The sequence below is a fragment of the Adiantum capillus-veneris genome, chromosome 7 (genome assembly GCF_014529385.1).
Source record: "Adiantum capillus-veneris isolate H3 chromosome 7, ASM1452938v2, whole genome shotgun sequence".
Taxonomy (NCBI): domain Eukaryota; kingdom Viridiplantae; phylum Streptophyta; class Polypodiopsida; order Polypodiales; family Pteridaceae; genus Adiantum; species Adiantum capillus-veneris.
In genome coordinates this window covers 23,281,409-23,305,018 of record NC_140937.1, presented here as the reverse complement: position 1 = coordinate 23,305,018, position 23,610 = coordinate 23,281,409, and the positions used below count along the sequence as shown (strand labels likewise).

General features: G+C 42.9%; 1 protein-coding gene across 1 annotated transcript in view; it reads left to right on the top strand.

Moving 5' to 3' along the window:
• The first annotated feature begins 9,373 nt into the window (after positions 1-9,373).
• LOC147453552 (2-oxoglutarate (2OG) and Fe(II)-dependent oxygenase superfamily protein) overlaps positions 9,374-23,610 on the top strand; it is a 53,968-nt gene continuing 39,731 nt past the window's right edge. The window contains exon 1 of the mRNA XM_086515718.1: positions 9,374-9,683. Within this exon, the coding sequence (XP_086371844.1) occupies positions 9,441-9,683 (243 nt within the window). The 5' untranslated portion in view covers positions 9,374-9,440. The remainder of the gene's footprint in view (positions 9,684-23,610) is intronic.

Below are 23,610 nucleotides of genomic sequence, written 5' to 3'. Positions count from 1 at the left end.
ATCTATGACTCCTTCAGAGTGCATGTACTTACAGGCACTGCATTATGTCCTGGATACGAAGGTTGTTGTCCCAACATAGGTTGAGGTCTTTTCATACCCATTGGTGGTCTTTGAACTTGGGCCATATTAGGCTGATATCTGTACATGGGTTGTCCTTGTGGCCTCATGGGCACGTACTGAACATTCACATCATACTTTGGTCTGAAGTAGCACTTGTGGGTCTCATGGTTGGTCCATTTACCCTCAATTGCACACCATTTTTGTGGCCTAATTGGTTGTCCCTGTTGAGGTATCCCTTGTACTGGTCCCCTCATAGGTGCTTTTTGCATGTTGTTCATCATGTCATTTATCCTTTTAAGCATATCTTCTATGGATGAAAGTGGTGTTGCAGCAGCCGTTCCCACTTGTGTTGATTTAGTGGATGTTGTTTTCTCGCTTTGTTTATCCTTAGGGACATCTTCTTCATTAAAAATATCACAATTGTCTCCTAAGTCAATAGCATCTGACACACACTCTTCTAGGGTTGTATGCTTTTTACTATAGAGTATAGCATGAAGTTCTTTGTTTAGCAGTCCCTCTAGAAACAAAGATACAAGTCGTTCTTCTGCAGGTATCTCTAGCCCTGGGCATCTGGCAATGTATTGTTTCATTCGAGTTGCACAATCCATGACAGACGTTTTTGTTTTAAGCTGTAGATTTGAGCTACCGTATTATGTTTGATCCCCGTTTTGGAACAAGCAGCTACAAATCCTTGAGCTAATGTGTTCAAGTCCATGATTGACCTTGGTGGAATGTTTTGGAACCATGTCAATACTTTTCCTTCTATGTCATTCCAAACCCCTCGAATTGAGTATGGAAATCAAATATATGTTCTGCTCTTAGCACTTGCTTAAAGCTTGCTAAGTGGTCGTATGGATCCCCTGATCCACTGTATTTTTTGACCCATTTCTGAAAACCAGCTGGTCTGACGCGTCTGTTTGGTTCAACTCTCGGTCTTCTGGCAGTTGGTCATGTTCCGAGTCCTTCAAACCAATCTGCTGGAAATAGTGACTCATGTAGGCTTGGATTGGCCTTAGTGTCACCCGGTTTTCTACGTGATGAGGTGGTTTCTGGTTTCTTAACATTACTCTCGGATGATCTCTCACGGTGTTCATCTCTTGGAATTGTTCCGGGTCCTTGTCCCAATATCCAATCCCTTATGGAATACCCTTGGTATTTGGTTTGTTCTACCTCCTCAGAAGTCATCATAACAAAGTTGTTATAACAATCCCTAAACAAGTAGGTTGGTAGGTCTACTGATCCCTTATCTTTGATCTTGAAGATATAGATGATCTTCATGGCGGCATGCAAAGTCCACAAAAGATCTTTTATGTTTCTATCTTTCCAACAATAGACTCCGATCCTAGGATTACGTACTAAGCCGTTTCAAAGGCTTCAAATCTACTTGATCGTATCCCTCGAATTCTAAATTTGGTGGTCCTTCTTTTGCTGACATATCTGGGATTATGGTGTTTACTTCTAACCCCATTTGTTTACCACATTAGGGTTTTCGACTTGTACATACTGAGTTTCGTTTCTGTCCATGTACATTTTTCCTTGTTTGTTTGTCCTAATCTCTTCTTCGAACTCAATACCATGGTCATCAATGCGAATAGCATACTCCTCATTAGGGTCCAAGTAAACCTGGGCTCCATGGCAGTTAGTCTTGTAAAAAGAGAGTATATGCTTATAGCGCATTGTCGTTCTGGTTTCCGAGTGAGTCGAGTAAGAAGACATTTCAAATGTTGAATTTGAAAAAGTGTCTGAGACTTCTTCAAGAATTGTGTGCAAAGAATTGCCTTGATTCACACTTTCTTCGGTGGATACTCTACTGGAGGTTTCTCCGAGTATGCCCTAATTTCCTAGTTCATATAGACTTATGAATCCCTAGATAGAGTACTCACCTTTGGATTGACTTGTCGTCAATTTTCACTTGATTCGATTGTAACTTTCTGTCAAGCTACTGATTCCTTGTTTGCAACCGGATTCCTGTACAATTTTGATCAGGTTAGCTATTCTTCTATAAAGACAGTAGAGTTTTTTGCTAATCTCTCGTATTTGGTCTATGTGTATCACTTCAACTTGAGCTATGGGAGTCAAAAATTGACTTTCAGATTCGACTTTAGCAAAAATCGAAGGATTAATCTGCAACCTGAAAACTGAGTGAACATGTACCAATTTTGATCCGATTGAACCCAAAATTGCCCGATGGCTTTGTATTATGTTGGTCTAACATTGTATAAGTTCAAAAGTCAAGATTGATGTCCCTGGGTAGCAGTAGTAAATAATCGTGATTATTTACTTTTGCTAGTTTTTTGCACTTTTTGGATTGGTTTGGAAATTATACAACTTGTTAAAGTCCCTGGACAAGTTTCAACAAGTTTGGACAAAATCTGATCAAGTTTATCAACTGTTTTGCGTCCGCAGACTCTGATTTCAAGAATCTGGCTTAAGTCTCACTTTTGTGATCCAGATTTCACCAAAATTGATTTGTGAGGTCTACTTGATATGCTTGACCTTGTGGTATATTCACATTTGCAAAATTATCAATTTTTGAAGCAGATATAAATAATCGTGATTATTTACTCCAGCTATATTTTTGCAACTTTTTACCCCAACTTTGGCACATATCTGTTAAGCACCTCAAGTTAAGGTCACTAGCCAAGTTTCATCAAGTTTGGACAATTTTTGGTCAAATGGTCATCAATTTTTTGTCCGTAGACTAACTTTACAAATTTGGTCACAATTTCCAATCCAGTGATCCAAATCTTACCAAATTTGGTTTGTGGGCTTATTACAACATGGTAAAACTAGTGGTATGCTGACTTGGTCCAAAAGTTTAAAAATGGGGCAAATGTAAATAATCGTGATTATTTACAACTTGCAATTTTTTGCATCTTTTTGGTCACTGAGCATGTACACATGTTTATCACATCAATATAAGCCTATGAATCAAATTTCATCAAGTTTGGATAATTTTTTCCCAATTTACACTCAAGATTCAAAAAGTCAATACAAACTTTAGTTTTTTGCCAGTTTGGTGATCCAAATCTTTTGGGCCTTTACAAAAGTTGTTTGTACACATGCAATGAGTCAATGGTATGAACCTTGGTCAATTTAGAGTAGAAATTTAATAATCGCGATTATTAACTTTAGGCTTGAAATGAACACTTTTGTGCAATTTTTTCAAAGATGGTCTTTATATGAGCTATTTTAAGCCTATGAATCAAGTCAAAACTTAATTTGGCCTAAAATGTCAAGAAAAAGTAAATAATCTGAGTTTTGGCCAACTCTTGAAATTTTTACCTTAAAGTATCCTTGAGCTTACCAACTAGTTCATACAACTTTTAAGCTTACTCTTTAGTCGGATTGAGTGGTTTCGAGTCTTTTCGTACTATTTCTAGCCGTAGAGCTGAAATTCTGCAACTTCCAATAACAACTCGCACTTATTCTTTGAGAAAGAGCAATGTTCTAAAATCCACCTCGGATCCTACTTACTCTACTCCTAGATTCTCATGCAATGGGGTTGTGGAAAGTGTCCACAAACACTCGTTTTCTCGTCTTTTATGGTTTTCTGAGCAGTGATCTTAAGACTTGTCTCGTCTACCAATCATCCTCAAAATCCTAATCTATTTCTACAATCCTACAATCCTAAAGGCACTAAAGCTACCTCTATACAGCAGAAGACGACAATCTTAAGCTATGCGGTTTCTAAAATAAAGTTTTGAACTCTAGGCGATCCTAAAGGAAGTTAAAGGATAACTTCACAAGACACTCATATTTTTTCTTAGTTTAGGTCTCTTCGATCCCCGACAGCGGCGCCAAATGTGGGACGCATGTCTAACCTCACCATCATATCTTATTGCAGTATTAGCGAGAACCATGATTAATTTGTCAATCCATGGGATGAAGCTGACTCGACTAGCGCGTAGAGGCTACAAGAGGTTGTCTATCTCTCGGAAAACAACTAACAACTCGTATCTAACTCAAGCTACACTCAAGTGACTGAAATCACCAAAAGCCAATCGCTCATCGGCAAACAAATCACATCCGTTACAGTATCAAATGACATTTAAACGTAACGAAATTTCTAGGACATGTTTATAAGACCTAAGCACACATGCTTATGGTCTCAAACCCCACTTTAGGTCAAGTTCTAAAATCGAGATTATTAACAGCAGTGGATTTTTGACCTAGTCGTTTTCGACCCATAATGTATCTAAATGCTTATCAATGATGCCCCAATACCCCGTCTATGCTTAGTTTTTTATTTGAAAGTGTAAATTCTTAATTATGATGAAATTAGGCCGCGGATCGGTGATGCCAAAAGCTACGAATTACTGTGAACTGCTTACGTCAATCCGTAGAGCTCTTACCTGCGGTTGCAATGCAACAAACGCGACTGTAATGTGACAACCGGGGAGGGAGTAGGAAGTGCGAGAAGAAGAGGAGTGAGCGCCGTTAGCTCACGCTGTGTATTTCATTATCCAAAACTTAAAAAATTTGGCTTTTATACCTTAGCCAAGGTTTTTAGGTGGTCAAAACTAATAATCTGGGAGTTCTACCAAAGATGGGTAATGACACGCTGATACAATCTGGAAGCTTGTAGCCCCGGCTCATTAATTACAGAGTTTATCCGAGAAAATAGGAGTTACAATATTTCCTATTTATCAAAATAATAAGTGTTTTACAAAGAGAACTCCGAAAAATGGTATCCGTGTTAGCTTGCTGCTAACATTCCCATGTTTTGTTCTTTGCAATACTGGACAACTCCCTCTTCATAGCATGTTCCCATTGAACCGTATTTATCAAAATAATAAGTGTTTTACAAAGAGAACTCCGAAAAATGGTATCCGTGTTAGCTTGTTGCTAACATTCCCATGTTTTGTTCTTTGCAATACTGGACAACTCCCTCTTCATAGCATGTTCCCATTGAACCGTATCATTGGCTAGCATTGGCTAGCATGGCCTCTTTGTAACAAGAAGACTCACCACTATCTGTCACATTAAAACAAAATCCACGCCTGGAACAAAACATTCTGGTGGATGTGAGACTCTTTGAGATCTTCGCAACTTATCAGAACTCGTACTAGCCTGTGTAGTAAGTGGCTTGGGAGCTGTCTGGATAGGAGGTGATACATCGAAAAATATCACTTTCCGAAATTCAACCTCTTTCACTGGCTGTCTATGCATTTTAGTCTCATTAAAGACAACATCACTGTTACGGATCATTGATCGACTTTCCGGATTCCATAAACGATAGCCAAATTGACCATCTACACCATAGCCAATGAAGATGCATTTTTTGGATTTAGGATCTAGCTTAGCACACAATTCCTTTAGGTACATGTGCATAAGCTTCACAACCAAATGTGCGGAGTTTTTCATAAGACAATCTATGTCATGACCATAACTCCAAAGGTACACAAAATTGTAATTAAGCATGTGGTGATTTATTGATCAAGTACACGACTGTGTATAATGCTTTAGCCCAAAACTCTTGCGGTAAATTAGCTTGTGATAGCATAGACATAATCCGCTCTTGGATGGTCCTATTCATTCGTTCCACAAAGGGGTATAAGGAGTTGTAAACTCACGCTTAATTCCCCGACTTGAACAAAAGTCTGTAAACTCTTCGGAGACATATTCTCCACCATTGTCTTAGAGCAAAGCTTTCAACTTATGTTCAGACTGAGTTTCAACACTAGATAAAAACTTCTTGAAGCAAGAAAATGTCTCATCTTTAGACTTCATGGCGTAGACCCAAACTTGTTGTGTTGCATCGTCAATGAATGTAACATAATAGGATGCACCACCATTGGATTTAGAAGGCATAGGCCCACATAAATCACTGTGCACAAGCTCTAAGGGTTTTCTTTCTTTGTCAAGAGAATGTGTACGATGTGTCCGTGTTTGCTTTCCATATTGACAGTGCTCACAAAAGGGAAAATTAGAAAATGGCAAAGACGGTAAGTAGCCCAAATGAGAGAGTGTCTCCATTCCCTTCTTCGATATATGGCCTAACTGGCTATGCCACAAAGCAATGGTTGGCAGTTTGGTTACAGAAAGAACACTATTCTTATCAGATACATAAAGAGGATAAAGTGAACCAACCTTAGAACCATGGGCTATAATAAGATGACCTTTCGCAACACTCCAAGACTGCTGATCAAAAGTGACTTTGTAACCCAAGTCATCAAGATGTCCAATCAAAATCAGATTGCGTGTCAAGGCTGAAACATGACGCACATTATGGATGATAAACTTCACCCCATTTGCCATAACCATGGCAATATCACCTATGCCAACAATGTCACAAGTCACCAAGTGTAACAGAGCCAATGGTTTCCTCGTATGTAATAACCAATGCCTATGAGGTGTGACATGCAACGAAGCACCCGAATCAAGAATCCATGTATGGGATACTTCACCACTAACAAGGAGTTCAACTAGCATAGAACTCTGCAAAGATAGAGTTTCCTGTGCACATGAAAGACATCATTATTTTCAGTCAACATATTAATGTCTTGCCCATCATTGTCATCCTGAACTATGTTCAGTTCTTCAATCTTAACCAAACTCTTTGGTTTCTCCTCTTTATCATCATGATTTTTGCCTTTACCTTTGCCCTTCTCTTTGTCACGCTTCCAAGCATAACAATCCTTCCTTATGTGACCAAACTTATCAACAATAATGACATTGAACATTGCGGCGACACGAGACTTTGATCTACCCTTTGATGCATTTCTATTGCCCTCTTTCTTGGACTCACATTGCGAAGAACGACCCTTACGTTGATTATCATCCCTTTGCACATAATGAGTTTCGCCATAATGCGAGGCTAGTCATGGTCTTCCGACGCATCTCCTTTGACAAAAGTGCACTGGTAACATCATCGTATTTTAGCGCACCATTAGGAGCAGAATTACTAACGGATGTGCAAAAGATATCCCAAGAGGGTGGCAATGAACAAAGCAAAAAGATTGCTTTCATCTCATCATCAATGGTCATGCGCTTGCACCAATCTGGGCAAAAAGAGAATCAAAATCATTGATATGGCTGGCAACACTAGCTGACTCCTTCATATGAAAGTTGAAATGTGGACCAAGTCTCAGAAATGGAAATGGTCGGGACTGCCGTACTAGCCAAAAGATGGCTCCACAAAAGCATACAATGGCAGTATGCACAAAGATGTATAAGTCTGTCACGATTCTCAAATAGGCACCAAAAGCAGGTGCATGCAAAGAAATATCCCTACGGGTAGTCAAACTACTCTTAAAAGAGCTCAAACACTATCAAAAGTGTCAACATATGCATGTACGCATAAAAAATTGCTCCCACTGGAACCAGAATATTGAAGCACTAAAACTTGTAGCCTGTGAGTCGATGCCGATATTGATACCGTAGACAAAGCCGAAATCTAGCCCGAGAAGCATAGAGGAAGCTAACCAAGCCACTCTATGCACCTGTACCCATATCTGTATCTGTACCTGTAGTCGAAAAAGACAATGCCGTCAAACTCCCACTCTATGTGTGTGTATGAGACCACACCGAAAGAGACTACATACTTTCGAATGAGCCGTGGGCTCTCGTAGATGGAAGAGACTGCAACAATGGTATCTGTAATGGCTATGGAAGCCCTACAACACAAACTACCAAAAGAGAGCTGAAAAATGCAGCTCCTAAACTGTAGCTCGAATGACATTTCTTATGGCACGAATGGCTCCGAAAGGGGGGTAAAATGCCAGGACGCCTAATGGGAACGCTCTCAGAATGTTGAATTTGCCGATGCTGAAGTTGGAACCTTGTTTGCACTCTTGAAAGTGCGCGCGCTCAGAATCAATTTCGGGAATGAAACAGCTCTGATACCCGATGAAGGAGAGGATCCGGGAGCACATCGGAAGAGGAAGATGAATACACACACACACCACCATAGCCACACACACAGGTTGGAGGGGGAGAGCCGACACACACTATGTGCCCCCTTTCTTTCTTCTCTATCTTATGCACTTAGGCACAATACACACTCTACTTTTGTTTTAGTGGCTCACACAAGTGTATAGATGTACACTTAGGATTAGTAGCAGTTAGTGATGGGCGGTCGGCGCCACATGGCCATTAAACCTAACAAATTAAGGTGTGGAAACATGTGTCGAGGAGGGCTCGAGAGATGTTGCGTGGGCATGGTCCCTTTGGAGGCAGGCTCAACAGGTGGTGAAGAAAGCGAGATGGACAACCGCAAATAGCTGAGCTTTGAGACAAGCTGGGCGTTGCAAGCGATCAATTTTTGCTCCTCACCTCCCCTCAGAACTCAATGACTATGAAATTGGCACCAACGCAAGTGGATACAAAGAGCTTTTCACGGGATGCGAGAAGCCAAATTGCAAAAGGGATGGAGATGGAGGGCCAACAAGAGATGGGAAACTATGGGGTGCATGGTGTCGGCTGTTTAGCGGACGAAATTGGATTAGAGTAGGTGGCTTTGGCAAAAGTTGCTATTGTAGGTGGAGGTGAAGGCGGTTCCAGCAAGGGCTGTGTTGTTGGCGCACATATGGGAATAGAGTTAGACGACTGCAAGCAGAATGGGTTGTTGCGGGACATGCCCCAACTTCAACGTTTGTGTGTTGAGGCCTTTATCCTACGTTTCTCTCTCTCTCTCTCTCTCTCTCTCTCTCTCTCTCTTCAATTACAAGATGAACATTGTAAAGCAGCCCATGAGAACTGCAGATTGCAAGTTCTGTGCATTCATATTGCACTTCAGCGTTAAAGCAGATAACAAATTATGAGAGAGAGAGAGAGAGAGAGAGCTCTTACTGGGCACGTGGAGTTGAGAGCCGAGATGCTGAAGGTCGGTTGCAGAGGGAAGTGATGACGCAAAATGTTGGTTGCAGAGCCCTGTTAGTATTTATAAACAAACTCGAAAAACACACCTATTGCTTTTCGATGATATGTACTGAAAGCAAGCAAAGTGGCATTACTTTTCTTTTGGTCAATGTCCAACATTGGATTAAGATCCACATTCTATGGTCAGGATTAAGCCAAGTGGCTCAATACCGTGGCTTTATTTGAAAAACAAACCCTGGGCTCACCACAAGAGAGAGAGAGAGAGAGAGAGAGAGAGAGAGAGAGAGAGAGGAGAAGAAGAGAAATTTTATTATGGTAGTGTAGGAACAATCCCAAGAGACCTCAAAGACTTATTGGAGAAGGAGTAATATAGAGGAAGAAGAAGAGAATTTTTAAGTCGTAGGAAATTATCCCAAGAGACCTATCCCACGAGGAGAGTTGAACTCAAGACCTGTTTTTTAAGAGGGAAATGAGCGAGAGAGAGGAGCTTTGAAATCGAGGTGATTCTACAGAGAGTGAGCACCCCGAGAGAGAGAGAGAGAGAGAGAGAGAGGTTGATGGAGGAGGAAAAAGTGCGAAGTATCGAAATATTCGAGTATGAAGAGCTTGTGCAACTCGCAGCAAGCCATGCAAACGAGGCAGCTTGCTCGGCGCGCTTCATGCATTCCCTGGGTCCAGCAGGATGCGGCCTGTTGGCTGTGCGCAGCGTGCCGTCGCTTATGTCGACCAGACAGGCCCTCTTACCTCTCGCTCGATTCCTGGCTCTCGCGCCTTCTCTTCAACGGTCCACCATGCTGAAGGTAACAACCAGACCAATGCTTGCATGTCAAGAAGAGTGCTGGCTTGTGGAAATGTGTGTATTTGTGTGTGCGCTCCCATTTGTGCATGTTTGAGAGAGAGAGAGAGAGAGAGAGAGAGAGAGAGAGAGAGAAGAAGAAGAAGAAGAAGAAGAAGAACTATTAAAGTCCTTTGGAGGCCAAATTTGACCTATAATAGGACAAATTAGATACACCGTTACATTCAACTTCAGCCATCGTGCCATGAAGTTGTCAGAATAGGCATAAATGGTGAATAAATGTGGGAAAGGGGCCAAAAGGCACTGAGGATTATCTACATGGCCACTGATAAAGTCAAAACCTTGGGCTATACCATACCTAGACATGAGAAAACTACTTCACTCCGGCCAGGCACAAATCACAAAACAACCCTCACTCCCATTACCTGTCCATAGGAGATATTGGGACCGATTGGATGAATCGAGAGAGATGCTAAACTCACCCCTTCTGAGCTCTTGAAAAGGAAGATGGCCAGAGAGTTGGAGTGAGCAATTTGCAATTGTAATGTGAGGGTTTTGTGAATGAGGATAGCAACAACAAACCTCCGAAGTTGAATAGTACCTGGCCAGTATACCATCCAACCGCTACCCCCGAAATTCTTGTCCTTTGACACTTCTGCTTTGAATGGTCTCAATAGACTCACATGAAATGCATTGTGAATCTTCCAAGGATTTAGCAACTTCAGTCCAAAGAACACATGGTTGATCTTTTCAAAAATCTTGAAGGGCCCATAGTATCTCATACTTAGCTTTGAAAAGGCCTCTCCTTACCCTTTTTCTTTCTGAGGCGTTTCTTCTCAAACCTAAGAAGCACCCAATCAACTATCTTCAACTGCAAGTCACGACAATGCTTATAGTATCTCATACTTAGCTTTGAAAAAGCCTCTCCTTACCCTTTTTCTTTCTGAGGCGTTTCTTCTCAAACCTAAGAAGCACCCAATCAACTATCTTCAACTGCAAGTCACGACAATGCTTATAATACTCGAACACTCCAAGCCGAACAGAACTTGAAAATAGAGGGGAGAGGAGAGTCAACACAGCATAGCGTAGTTCCGCGCCCAGATGCACAAGCCCCAAAGACTAGCGCCCCTTCTCAATATTTCTTTATTATTATGCTTCACAAAGTACAATGTCCGAGGGTCCTCCTTCTCTTAGTGTTCCCAAGCAAATCTGAGTCGTGAGGCCTTCACACTTATAAGCCCTTGGCCAATCTTAAAAGCACCTACATGAAAAGCTGCAATTGTAAAAGCTCTTGACTTCAAAAGCAAGCGTTCCATGGGCTATCCGTACGCTGCTGCCACGTCATTGCCTGATTGCAACTTGCACCGCAAATCGTGGGCGTCCGTGCGCCTTGCCATGTCAGCACTTTCTACACAAATCGAAGTCCTTGCTTGTCACGTGACACATCCAACCCTGCATGTCTGTGGACAAGCTACACGATAACAGGGTTTCCGTCAGTTCAGTCAGTCTAGATTAGAAGTGATCTGGCACTTTTTGTGAGTCTATTCGTAGACCGTGCATGCCCAGTCACTTAGTATAGATGCATATCCTCTGGTTGCACACAGCATGATCATTAGTATTCCCATTAGAATCCATCAGATTCCATCAGGGGAATTTCCTAGTGCATTTAGCCTATTTTTCCTATTTTTGACATTTTTCACTTATTAATTTAAGTGACTTTCCAACAAAAGTAGGGAGGGCAATTTGGGTAAGAAAATATATAAGCAAACCCAAGTTAGCATTAAATGGCAGATGAGCAAGGAGAACAGCAGGCCATTGGCGACAGGTTCCCCCCTTTCTCAGCAAGACTCCCCAAGAACCTCTTGGCGTTTTCCTCACCCAAGACCTAGCGTTTTGCATCATCGCAAGCAGTCCCCAGTTGCCTTGGCGTTTTTAGCAAATGCTTGACCGCAGCCCCCCCCTTGTACCTAGCATTTTTATGATCGCCAGAAGGCCTTGATCCCTTGATCCCTGGCGTTTTTCAGCATCTGATCGCAGCATTACAGCAGCGTTTTCAGCCATAGATCACAGCAGTCATCAACGTTTTTATCAAGCTACTGCAGCGTTTTTCAGCAGCCCAAATTTCATTAGCTTACAAAGTGGAATTGCCTTCTCATGTCAAAGTGCATCCTGTATTTCATGTGAGTTTATTGAAATAGTATGTTCCTAACGTGTATCATGTTTTACAGGACAACTCTAAGTTGAAAGATGACGGAACATTGACAGTAGAACCAGACTTAGTGCTAGATAGGCGTGTCAAACATTTGAGAAATAGAGACATTGTGGAAGTTTTGGTTAAGTGGCAGAACTATCCAGTAGAGGATGCATCATGGGTTGATCTTAGTGTTTTGCAAAGTGAATTTCCCTCCTTCCAACTCTAAGGACAGAGTTAATTTTGAAAGGGGAGATTGTAACAGGACTTGATTTTGAGGTGTTTTAGCAATAAATTTTGGTTTTCTAGGAAGTTTTGGTCGTCTTAAAGTTAGTCCACTGTGTAGAAGGATGTGTGGATTGTTTTCGTCCAATAAAATTTTTTGATCTGGAAGGCACTTTCTGGGGCATTTTTAAAGGTGTTAACGTGGGATTTTGAAAAAGTGATGTATGAAGTGATTGAAGCCTGTGTTATAAGGAACAACTTTGGTTCTCTAAATCTTTACAGATTTTGATGTTTTGATGCTCGTTGAGGGCCAAAGATTAAGAAAAAAGTGGAATTTGCTGTTTTTGCATGGTTTTTGTAGAAAATGCTGTTTTGCAGGTTGATTTTCAGCAAATCAGAGCAGGCTATGGAAATTTTCCATCACATAGCCGTCGAAGAGCGCAACGAGGGCAACAAGATTGTGTGAGACGGACTTGGGCTGTTTTGGCTCCGTTTGGGAGTTATGTTCAGTTGAAGACAGCTGAATTTTTTTTAATTTTTTTTTTAAGTTTTAAAAATCTAACCTTTACGGATCGCTTCGCGATCACGTTCTTACCTTATTCTCGCAGGTATACTTGGCGCGCAAGTCGAGTCGACCGAACGCCAAAAATAGAAAAGCGGCTATTTTGAGAGGTCGCATGCTTTTCGAGGAAAAATCAGAATAGAAAGACGGGTGGTGTGTTTTGGGGATCATTCACCGATCTCTTCTTCTACGAGTGCGAGTGCGAGTGAGACGCTGCATGCAAGTGAATTGAAGCTCGGGGGTGGTCAAGAGGTTCGAGCTTCGTACAACGGAGTACGCCCATATATTTTATTGCTCCTCTGTTGTATCAAACTCTATCAATACAAAGATCTCTTTCTCTATCTTTTGCTGTCTAGCTCTATTATTCTGTTCCTGTGACAATTGGTATCAGCCCCCTTGTTCACCAGCACTCTCTCACCCTTCATCCGATCGCTTCTTCAGATTTGGATTTCCATGCGACGGGCTATCATACGCTCATCTCCCTCATGTCGTGAGGAGATTGAGCGTCAGCCTCTCATTTGGAATGATGCAGTTCTTGATTCTTCGGTTAATCCACCCCGTCAGCTTGGAGAGAGGACTCACATTGATTGGGCTGCTTGGGACACTGGCCCTGCTGCCTCTATGCGGTTGTTTCATGAGACATGTATGCTGGATGCAGATTTTGTGGCAGAATATTATGACATTGGTCGCGGGGTGACAGACAGACTGCTTGAGATTGACTCCGCCGTTCCTTCACAGTGGGACGCAGTCATGCGCAGCACGGTTCAAATGCCTCCACATAGTGGCTGGGAAGGTCTCTTTGCTCATAGCACTCTCTTATTAGTTCGTTTAGACACCATGCTGTTCACAGTTGATACTGACTACTCTCAGGGGATTCATGCTAGATTGACATATGATACCACCTCTCCGTACCTTGTCTACCCCGGCGCTTGATGGGAGGCCATACGAGTAGTTGGCTCCCGCAGGAAGTGTCGTTGTGTTGACCCCCGTTTCGCTTCCGCTGATGCCGCACTTTGGAGGCTTTGGGTGTGGGAGGGTCGTGCCCTATCTCAGCTTTATTGGGACCCAGGAGAGTGGCATTGGCCTCACTCTAACTCCACCGGTGCACCTGTATCATTCCTAGAGTACATTGTCAGAATTGGAAGATTAGCATTGATGAGACAGCACCCAGGGCAGCCCACTCGTATGCGTTTCTGGTTACATTCAGGTCTCTCCCATGCCTATCTACAGCAGTTTTGGTCAGCCATCTGGGATTTACATGCGGCTCGTCGTATTTCTTTTTTCATGTGGATGATTGCACATGCAGGACTTCCAGTTGGGACTTGGCTAGCTACTATGGGTCATGATCCGTTATGTCCTCGCTGTCCTTTGCGACTACATGAGTCACCTGTACACTGTCTTTGGTCATGCTCATCTTCTCATGTAGTGTGGCTAGTAGTTTGCTTTTTACTTAGCAGAGCCGGTGTTCAGCATGGATTTCTCACTTGGGGATCTGTCTCATGGTTGATGCCGATGCCCGGACCGCATCTTTTCTACGAGGGCTCAGACACAGATCCAGCTCTTATGCTTACCTCGACTGGTTATCGGCGAGGGACTTTGGCTATGTTACCACAGATTGCTTGGGAGGGGGATCCTCAGACACGTGATGAAGTTTTTTCAGTCATCACTAGCATTACACTATGGAATGTTTGGAGAGCTCATTGTCTTCACATTCTCAGTACGGCTCCACAGCTCCTTCAGGATACCCTCACTGCCATTTGGCTGGACATCATTCACACCCTGATTTGGCAGTGGGATTCTTCCTCAGGTACATCTCGAGCAGCCGAGGCTCATCGATTTGCCTTCCTTCGGCGTTGGGCCCGATCTCCACTCTTCTTCACACTTACAGGTGGCCTGATTACATGGCATTATGCCCCCCCTCGGTGGTTTCTCCTCCACTCATCACACAGACCACCATGAGATTGTTCTAGTCGAGTTGTCACTATAGTGGCTCTCACTCTTACATTCAGCTTGTACACCCCACGTGATAGGCTATTTTGGCATCCACTGGAGATTATATTGTACTCTGTAATATACAGCCCTGATTTTTCAAAAAAATAAAAAATAAAAAAATGGTAACTCTTCCTCTCATGACTCATCTAAGGACAAGGACAAGAATTCTAATGGGAATGGTAACAATAAAAAGAACTCGAACTCTTCCAATTCTTCTTCTCAATCTAATTCTCCATCTCAATCTCAAGCAAAGAGCGATTATTCTAAGGATAAGGCTAAAGGAAAATGATAAACCTCAACTCACTTGATGAAATGATTGCTCGAGGAGTTTTAGGTGGTCAATTAAGTAGAGAAAGGAACATAAGTGCTTCCATTGTTCAGTCGTAGGTCACATGAAAAAGGAATCTCCTAAGAAAGAATCTAAAAAGGAAACCTCTACTGCAGCAACTTTTGACTCTACCCCTCAAGTGAATGCTATGAGTGTGGTAGAGCAAGAAGCTAAGCAAGAGAGGACTTCCGAAGAGGATGAACTCATAAAATGTTATGGAAAGGGTTGTTGTGTTATTTGATCCTTGAAGTTCTTATGATGTCATAAGTGAATCTTTTGTGAAACGCGCACGTCTTTAGACTTCTTCTATCCCCACCCTCTCGGTTTAGGGGTTTTCTGAAGGCATGGATGTTTCGATCTCTCAAGAAGTTAATGATGTCAAATTGGTCATTCAACAAACTCAATTTACTACCTTTGTAGTCTTTAAACTTGCGGTTTTGCATGTTTAAACCCATTATCGATTGGGAGAAGTTTACGTTTCTCATCAATGATAATGTGTCGCAGCCAGTCCTCATTCAAGGCGAGAGCGGCATTCCCTCTCTCCCTCTCATTTCTCATGTCTAAGCTAAAAGAGAGCTATTGTAACAAGCTTGGACACTCCAAGTCAAGAATTTACCGCGACAGCACCAAATAACCACTTCAAAACAGTTCATAGTTCACAATTGATTCAACATTGGCCCGGCGGAGTTCCGTGCCTAGAGGTATTGGCCCCAAAGACTGGCGCCCCTTTCGGTATTTTTTTTGGTATTAATTTGAGTTCAAAGTACAAGAGTGCGGACAGGCACTCACACTCACATCTGCGTCCAGATGCTCTGAGTTGTGAGAGGCTTGCTCACGTATTTAAAGAGTACAAGGGATGCCAAAAGCAGTGCCCCAAAAGCTGAAAATCAAAAGCCCAAAGGCTTCTTGCTTTCCACAAGCTCTCTCTCTTAAGCGACTAGAAAAATAAAGCAAAAGATCTCTCTCTCTCTCTCTCTCTCTCTCTCTCTCTCTCTCGCTTAATAAAACAAAGCAAAGAGGCTTTCTCTCTCTCCCAATTGCGTGGGAAAAGCAATGCCAAAAAGCTATACCCAAAAACTGCCGCAAAACTGCTTTTCGGAAAATCCGCCGCAAATCATGGACTGCCACGTCAGCAGGTGTACACAATTTCCTGCAGTTAGGGTTTCCTGCAATTAGGGTTAGGGTTTCTTGCAATTAGGGTTAGGGTTTCCTGCATTGGACAGCCACATCACAATTTGTGACATACCCCCCTCTTGAAAGCATTGTAATCGTCCTTGATTATGCCTGCAAAACAGACAGAAGCCATAAACTGCCTTAGCAGACACTGACTGTTAGTACCTACGTACTAGGAACACACGTCTAGCACATGTACCGATTGACAGTCACATCACACGACATCACAGGACATCACAGGACATTAGTAGACATCACATGACATTCAACTCTTAGACCATGATTTATCGGCAATCTAGCTAACAATCGCATCTAGATCCAGTCGGGACCTCATAGATGTCCGATTGACTAACCCCTATTGCAACCATGTCTATTGGAGATCATTTAGACCAAAATGCTGCAGTCATTTCGTCTATCAGTTCCTGCACTTAAAGACAAGTCAAGAACAAATCAATTTCATATTCAGGAATTCCATTTCATAAAGTCATCCAGCAGAATACTGTCAGCTCTCAGTATCCCTGAAGCTCAAAGAGACATTAGTGACTCTAGTATTCAAAAATCGAGGCATCTGTTGACAAAGGAGTGGAGTAACTCCCCTCTTGTGCAAACCCACTGCACCAGATCTCCGGCCAAGCTGAATTCTGGGTTCCATTTGGAGTAGACTATGCTAAACCAAAAGCTTCAAGGTAAAGATTTAGATTCCAAGGAATATCTGCTAGGTCTGCCTCCTCCATTCACTTCGCATCCATTGCGAAGTAGGTCTTGAATTTAACTAAGAACCGTGAGTTCGCTTTACCTTTTTTCTTTCTTTTTGTGCCAATTTCTGTTGTGGAACGAGTATCTGCTCGTTTTCGTCCAATTTGGGTTGCACATCTAGCTTCCCATCATCGGACACATCGCCTTCGAAAGGCTTCAAGAGACTCACATGAAAACATTGTGAATCCTCCAAGTATTATGGTAGCTTCAGTCTAAAGGAGGCATCATTTTTCTTTTCGGAAAATTTGGAAAGGTCCACACTATCTCATGCTTAGCTTTCAAAAAAGCCGCTCCTTTTCTTTTTTTTTTTTCTTTTCTGGGGCGTGCCTTCCCATAACGTAAGAGCACCCAATCATTCTCCTTCAATTTCAAATCGCGACAATGGCAATCTGCTGCCTTTTCCTGTCTTTCCTGAAGTTTTTGCAAAGCCTTCCGGACCAAGTCCCTCGTGAACTGGTCGGCTTCAAAGAAAAATCTTATCTTTCGTGCTAAGGAAGGGTGGAACCTTCGTAGCAAATACAAGAATCTCAAATGGCACCTTCCCCATCAAGAGTTAATCATGTTTCTGTAGGTATATTCCACCAAAGGTAAAAGCCTTTCCCAAGTAGTCTTCTGATCCAACAAAGAAGACTTCAACAGCTTCAGTACCACTGAATTAGCAATCTCTGATTGCCCGTCAGTCTGTGAGTGGAACAATGACGAGAACTGCAACTAGGTGCCTATGTTCTCCCAAAATAGCCGTACAAAACAAACTCGTGAACCTGGTCCCTGTTGAAGATAATCGTCTCAGGCATGCCATGTAATCTGATGATCTGGGCAATAAACAATCGTGTCCATGCTGTGTTCTTGGGAGATTAAAAAAAAATGAAATCCATTGCAATACTTTCCCAGGGGCGGGTGGGTATGGGTAAAAGGCTGTAACAATCCCTGTGCTTTATGCCTATCAAACTTGACCTTTTGGCATACCAAGCAACTACGCACAATCTCGTCCACATCCTTCTTGAGTCTCGGCCAAAAGAAGTATTGCTCTACCCCTTTCAAGGTGGTAGCAATGCATCGGTGACCCGTAAAAGGCAGACAGTGGCATTCGGTTAGAACCTTTCCCTCAACGGCTGTGTAATGCACAACATGGTTTTCTTCATCAAGTAGCCATCCCAAATGGAATAGTTCGCTACTACCTCCCCTTTCTGTATTCAACTGAATACATCTGCAAAATCTGTTCTATGGCGTACTGACCGACCATATCCTCGAAGTTCCTATGATGTATCGCGGAAATAGACGGAACCAACGGCTTTCGAGACAAAGTATTTGCCACCAATTTCTCCTGTCCCTGCATATGGGCAATCCGGAAGTAAACCGTGACAAGATGTTTCCCCATCATATCTGCTTTTTCCGATAGCTCCTTCCGTGACAAGAAGTAGCATAAACTCCCATCATCCGTGAAAACCGTAAAATCGGCTCCAGTAGGTAATGTCGCCACTGAATAAGAGCATGGATAGCCGTTAAAAGCTCTTTCTCACATATTTGTACTGTCGATTCGGCCTTGAAAACAATAGTCTCTCATAGGCAATGACATTGGCCTTCTTGCATTAAGACCGCATCCAGACTACGACCATAAGTATCAAAATATACTTCAAACAACTTCTACAAGTCCGTCAAAGTCAAATTGGTCCCGTAGTCAATTTCTCTTTCAAAGTCTGAAAGGCAGTCACCTCTGTGGGTCCCCACGAGAAAGGGACTCCTTTCTGTGTCAAGATATGCAAAGGGGAAGCAACCTCTGCAAACTTTTGAATGAACCGCCTGTAGTACGAACACAGTCCCAAGAAGCTTCTAACTTCCTGGACATTCTTCAAATCGGGCCAATCACGGATAGTCTCTATCTTGGCCGAATCCATTTGCACTCCTGCTGCTGACACAATGTGTCCCAAAAAGTGTATCTCTGGTAGGAAAAATTCACTTTTCTTTGCATTAATCACTAACTTGTGATCTCATAATGCCTGAAAGACTTGAACGAGATGATCTCTATGTTCTGCCTCATCCTTGGAGAAAACAATGATGTCGTCAAAGAAAGTGCCAACAAATAGTCTTTACTCTGGAAAAATCCTATCCATCATCCGTTTAAATGTCGCAAGAGCATTGGTTAAGCCAATAGGCATCACAAAAAACTCAAATAACCCAAAAGGCGTCCGAAAGGCTGTCTTGTAGATGTCTTCCGGTGCGGTTCGGATCTGATGATATCCACTCTTCAAATCAATCCTTCTAAAACACGAGGATCCCTGTAATCTGTCGAGTATATCATCGATCCTAGGAATCAGAAATTTGTTCTTGATGGTTATTTTGTTGAGAGCTCTATAATCGATGCAGATTCTCCAAGATTCGTCTTTCTTCAAAACCAACAACATTGGAGAGCAATATGGTGAAGTACTAGGCTGGACAAGACCCTTTTCCAAGAGGTCTTTCACTTGGTTCATAATCTCTTTGTTCTGTGCTCGGCTCACACGGTAAGGTGGCCGGTTCGGTGGTGTGCTTCTTGGTATTAGATCAACAAAATGATCTTCAGGACGAGCAGGTGGTAACTCGCCTGACAGGCCTTCGAAAAGCAATCGGCATGAGTGTAAAGAAAATCTTGGCGTTCTGTTGTTCAGGTCAAAACATATTTGACCTTTATCCATCGTTCAGTTCTCTCCCAAAAAAAAGTCGGTAAAAAAACTGAAGTTCATCAAGTACAATCTCTGAGTCCTTCATTTGTCAAAGTCGCTTTCTCGGCCCGGTAGTCAACCACGGCGTTGTTGTTGTGGTATCAAGGGATTTCGAGTAGAACGTTACAACCTTAAGGCAAATACGTAAAATGCTTCGTGTCCTAAACACCGCTGTCATTGAAAACGAAGTTTGTCAATGCTCGGTGCAATGGCAACATCCCGTTCGGGTGCCACTCGAACTATCTCCGCCTGTGGCCTCAGCCTATCGGACGTAATTCCAAATTGAGCCGCCAATTCCAAGTGAAAAGAAGTTGCCCTTGGCTCCTTCAAAAGAGCTTCCTGATCTTTCACTTTGCCCCAAAAGCGGCAAAGTTTGTACTTTCATTCATTTGATTCGGTTCAAGCCCCACGCAATGTGGTACCAATTCTGCTTTTTATCTGCCTTTTCTACCACGTGTCTCAGCTGCTTTGGAACTTTCTGGCCTTTCTTCATCCTGTTCATTCGGTGCCTTGTTAGGGCACATCGCGGAGATATGCCCGGTGTCCCCGCATTCAAAGCACTTCCCTTCCCTGATGTAGCTAGCTCTTTGCTCTTTCTCTTTCTACTTTCATTTGTCGAAGTCTGTTCAACTCTTTGTGTCATGATCTCATCGGTGGGGTAGGTCAAATTGCCAGAGTGAATGGCAAACCCCGTTTCGCATGACTCATCAACTCCTTAATAGAAGGTGACTTTTGTTCCAAGCAGTGATCTCGGATCTCTGTAGGAAGACCCAAGGTAAACCGCTCAATCTGTTCCTTGAACGAGATCTTCTTAAATGAAGAGGCGGGTAGAAAAGAGCTCCAGAATCTCTCGCAATAAATGTCCACTGTATCCTTCTTGGTCATCCGAAGATGGTTCCAAGCAATTCGTATATCACGTTCATACTCTCAAGTCAGCCAAGAAGAAATAAAAAGCCTCTTGAATTTCAACCATTTAACTGGCGCAGTGTTGCTTAATAGAAGCGTGGACCACCAAAGTTCGAGCATTCCCCTTAAAGTAAGAGGCAGCTCTCCGAATCTTAGAGTGCTCTGAGTAATGTCCTCCCGCGAAAGCGATGTCAAACTGCTGTACAAAAGACAAAGCCTTCAAAGCATCTCTATATCCCGAAAATGTGTCAAATTTAATTGACTATCCACCTTCCTTAAACTCTCTTACTTTCTTGCTTTTGTCTTCCGGAAAGTCATATTGGTTGGCTTTATAAAAATTCTTCTTCTTTGCATAAAAGTTGCTGTCGTCAGAGTCGAGCTGTCTGTAGACAAGTCCTCTGTAGAACTGTCACACACGGGGCGAGATTTAGACTTCTTTGCCTTTTTCTTGCCCTTTCCGAAGCGTTGCTTTTTGCTTCGCTTTTTGCCTTTTCGGTCTTCTTCGCTCGAGTCAGATGAGCTAGAAGAACTGTTAGAAGAAGAAGAAGAAGAAGAACCTGGTACTTCTTCAAATTGAATACGCTTCTTCTGTTTCTTTGCCTTTTTAAATGTCGACTGACGACCCAAATAGCACGGGAAGTCAGTTCCTTTCTTTTGCTTTTTGTCGTGCTTTTCAGCTTTGTTTTGCGCGTCAAAAAGTTGAGCAATTTGTGCATCAACCACCTCTTCTAATTCCTTCTCTGTATACTTCTTGGGAGCAGCAGGAGGTTTCTTGAGAGCGGGTTTTGGGGGTGGTGTTGTGGTTTTCTGCCACTGCGCGTGCACTTCCTCCAAAGAGGTCTTGCTCATATATTTTGCCATTTTCGGGTCCTTGGCAAAATTAAGCATCATCTTTGTTGCGTCGCCGATCAATCGTTGACGCTCCATCTCTCGACGCTCTGCCTGAGTAGGCCGAGGTGGGCCATACTCCTTGCTAGAATCTTCGTTGTGATCCCTTTCCACATCTCCGGATGCAGAGGGAGTCGACTGATCTTTGCCTGAAGCCATAGGTGCCGCGGAAAAGAAAATTTGGGATCGGATTTTCCGTAGAAGAGAAATTGGCCGTGCTCTGATACCACTGTAACAGACTTGGACACTCCAAGTCAAGAATCTACCGCGACAGCACCAAATAACCACTTCAAAACATTTCATAGTTCACAATTGATTCAACACCTAGAGGTATTGACCCCAAAGACTGGCACCCTTTCAGTATTTCTTTTTGTATTAATCTGAGTTCAAAGTACAAGAGTGCGGGCACGCGCTCACACTCAGACTCTGCGTCCAGATGCTCTGAGTTGTGAGAGGCATGCTCACGTATTTAAAGAGTACAAGGGATGCCAAAAGTAGTGCCCCAAGAGCTGAAAATCAAAAGCCCAAAGGCTTCCTGCTTTCCCCAAGCTCTCTCTTGAGCCACTAGAAAAATAAAGCAAAAGATTTCTCTCTCTCTCTCTCTCTCTCTCTCTCTCTCTCTCTCTCTTCGTCAGCCCCTCAGCCCCTCGCGCAGCAGCTTCTCAGTCCCACATCAGCCCCTCAGCCCCGCCAATAGCTCTCTCTCTTCTGCGCGCCAGCAAAAAACACACAGCAGCCCTTTGTTCTTTGAGCCCCCTTGGGGTATGTGGGCACCCTGTGGGGGCTAGGGGGCCAAGGCCCAAAAAAGAATCAAACCCACAGTACAGAATCATCCACCTCTGTCACAAAGTGATGACGTGGCGGACAGCAAAAACCCTAATTTCTGCCAGAAACCCTAAAATTCCTGCAAACCCTAAATTTTGCCAAAAACCCTAAATTCCGGAAATCGCGGAGACGGATTATTAAATTTTTTTATTTTTTATTTTTTGGAAAATGATGAGCGATGCGAATTTTGCTTTTGCTTTTTTTTTTATTAAAAAAAGAGAAAAGACTCTCTAAGAGAGAGAGAGAACTGATGGTTTTGATTTTAAAAGCTTTTGGGGCTCTGCTTTTGGGCATCCCTTGTAACCTTTAAATTAGTGGTGAGGGCCTCACTTCTCAGAGCATCTGGACGCAGAGTCTGAGAGTGAAACCCTAACCGCTCTCTTGTACTTTGATGATTGATTAATATAAAAAGAAATACCGAAAGGGGCGCCAGTCTTTGGGGCCAATATCTCTAGGCACGGAACTCCGCCGGGCCAGTGCAAATCTATTATGATCTGTGAATTGTTTTGAAGTGGTTATTTGGTGCTGTCGCGGTTGATTCTTGACTTGGAGTGTCCAAGTCTGTTACAGTGGTATCAGAGCACGGCCGATTTCTCTTCTATGGGAAATCCGATCCCCAAATTTTTTTTCCGCGGCACCTATGGCTTCAGGCAATGATCAGTCGACTCCCTCTGCATCTGGAGATGCGGGCTAGGATCACAACGAAGATTCAGACAGAGAGCATGGCCCGCCTCGGCCTACTCAGGCGGAGCAAAGAGAGATGGAGCGTCGTCAATTGATTGGCGATGCAACAAAGATGATGCTCAATTTTGCCAAGGACCCGAAGATGGCAAAATATATGAACCAGACCTCTTGGAAGAGGTACAGAGGGAGTGGCAGAGAACCACAACACCACTCCCGAAACCCGCTCTCAAGAAACCTTCTGCCTCCAAGAAAATATACGGAGCAGGAACTGGAGAACGTGGTTGATGCACGGATTGCTCAGCTTTTCGACGTGCAAAAGAAAGACAAAAAGCACGGCAAAAAGCAGAAGAAAGGCACTGACTTCCAGGGATATTTGGGTCGTCGGTTGACATTTGATAAGGCAAAGAAACGGAAGAAGCGTGTTCGATTTGAAGGAGTACCCAGTCCTTCTTCTTCTTCTTCTGACAATTCTTCTAGCTCCTCGGATTAGAGCGAAGAAGACAGAAAAAAGCAAAAAGTGAAGCAAGACACAAAGCTTCGGAAAGGGCAAGAAAAAGGCAAAGAAGGCTACATCTCGCCCAGAGATTGACAGTTCTACTGAGGACTCGTCTACAGACAGCTCAGACTCCGATGATGGAAAGTTTTATGCGAACAAGAAGAATTTTTTTACAAAGCCAACCAGTATGACTTTCTCGAAGATAA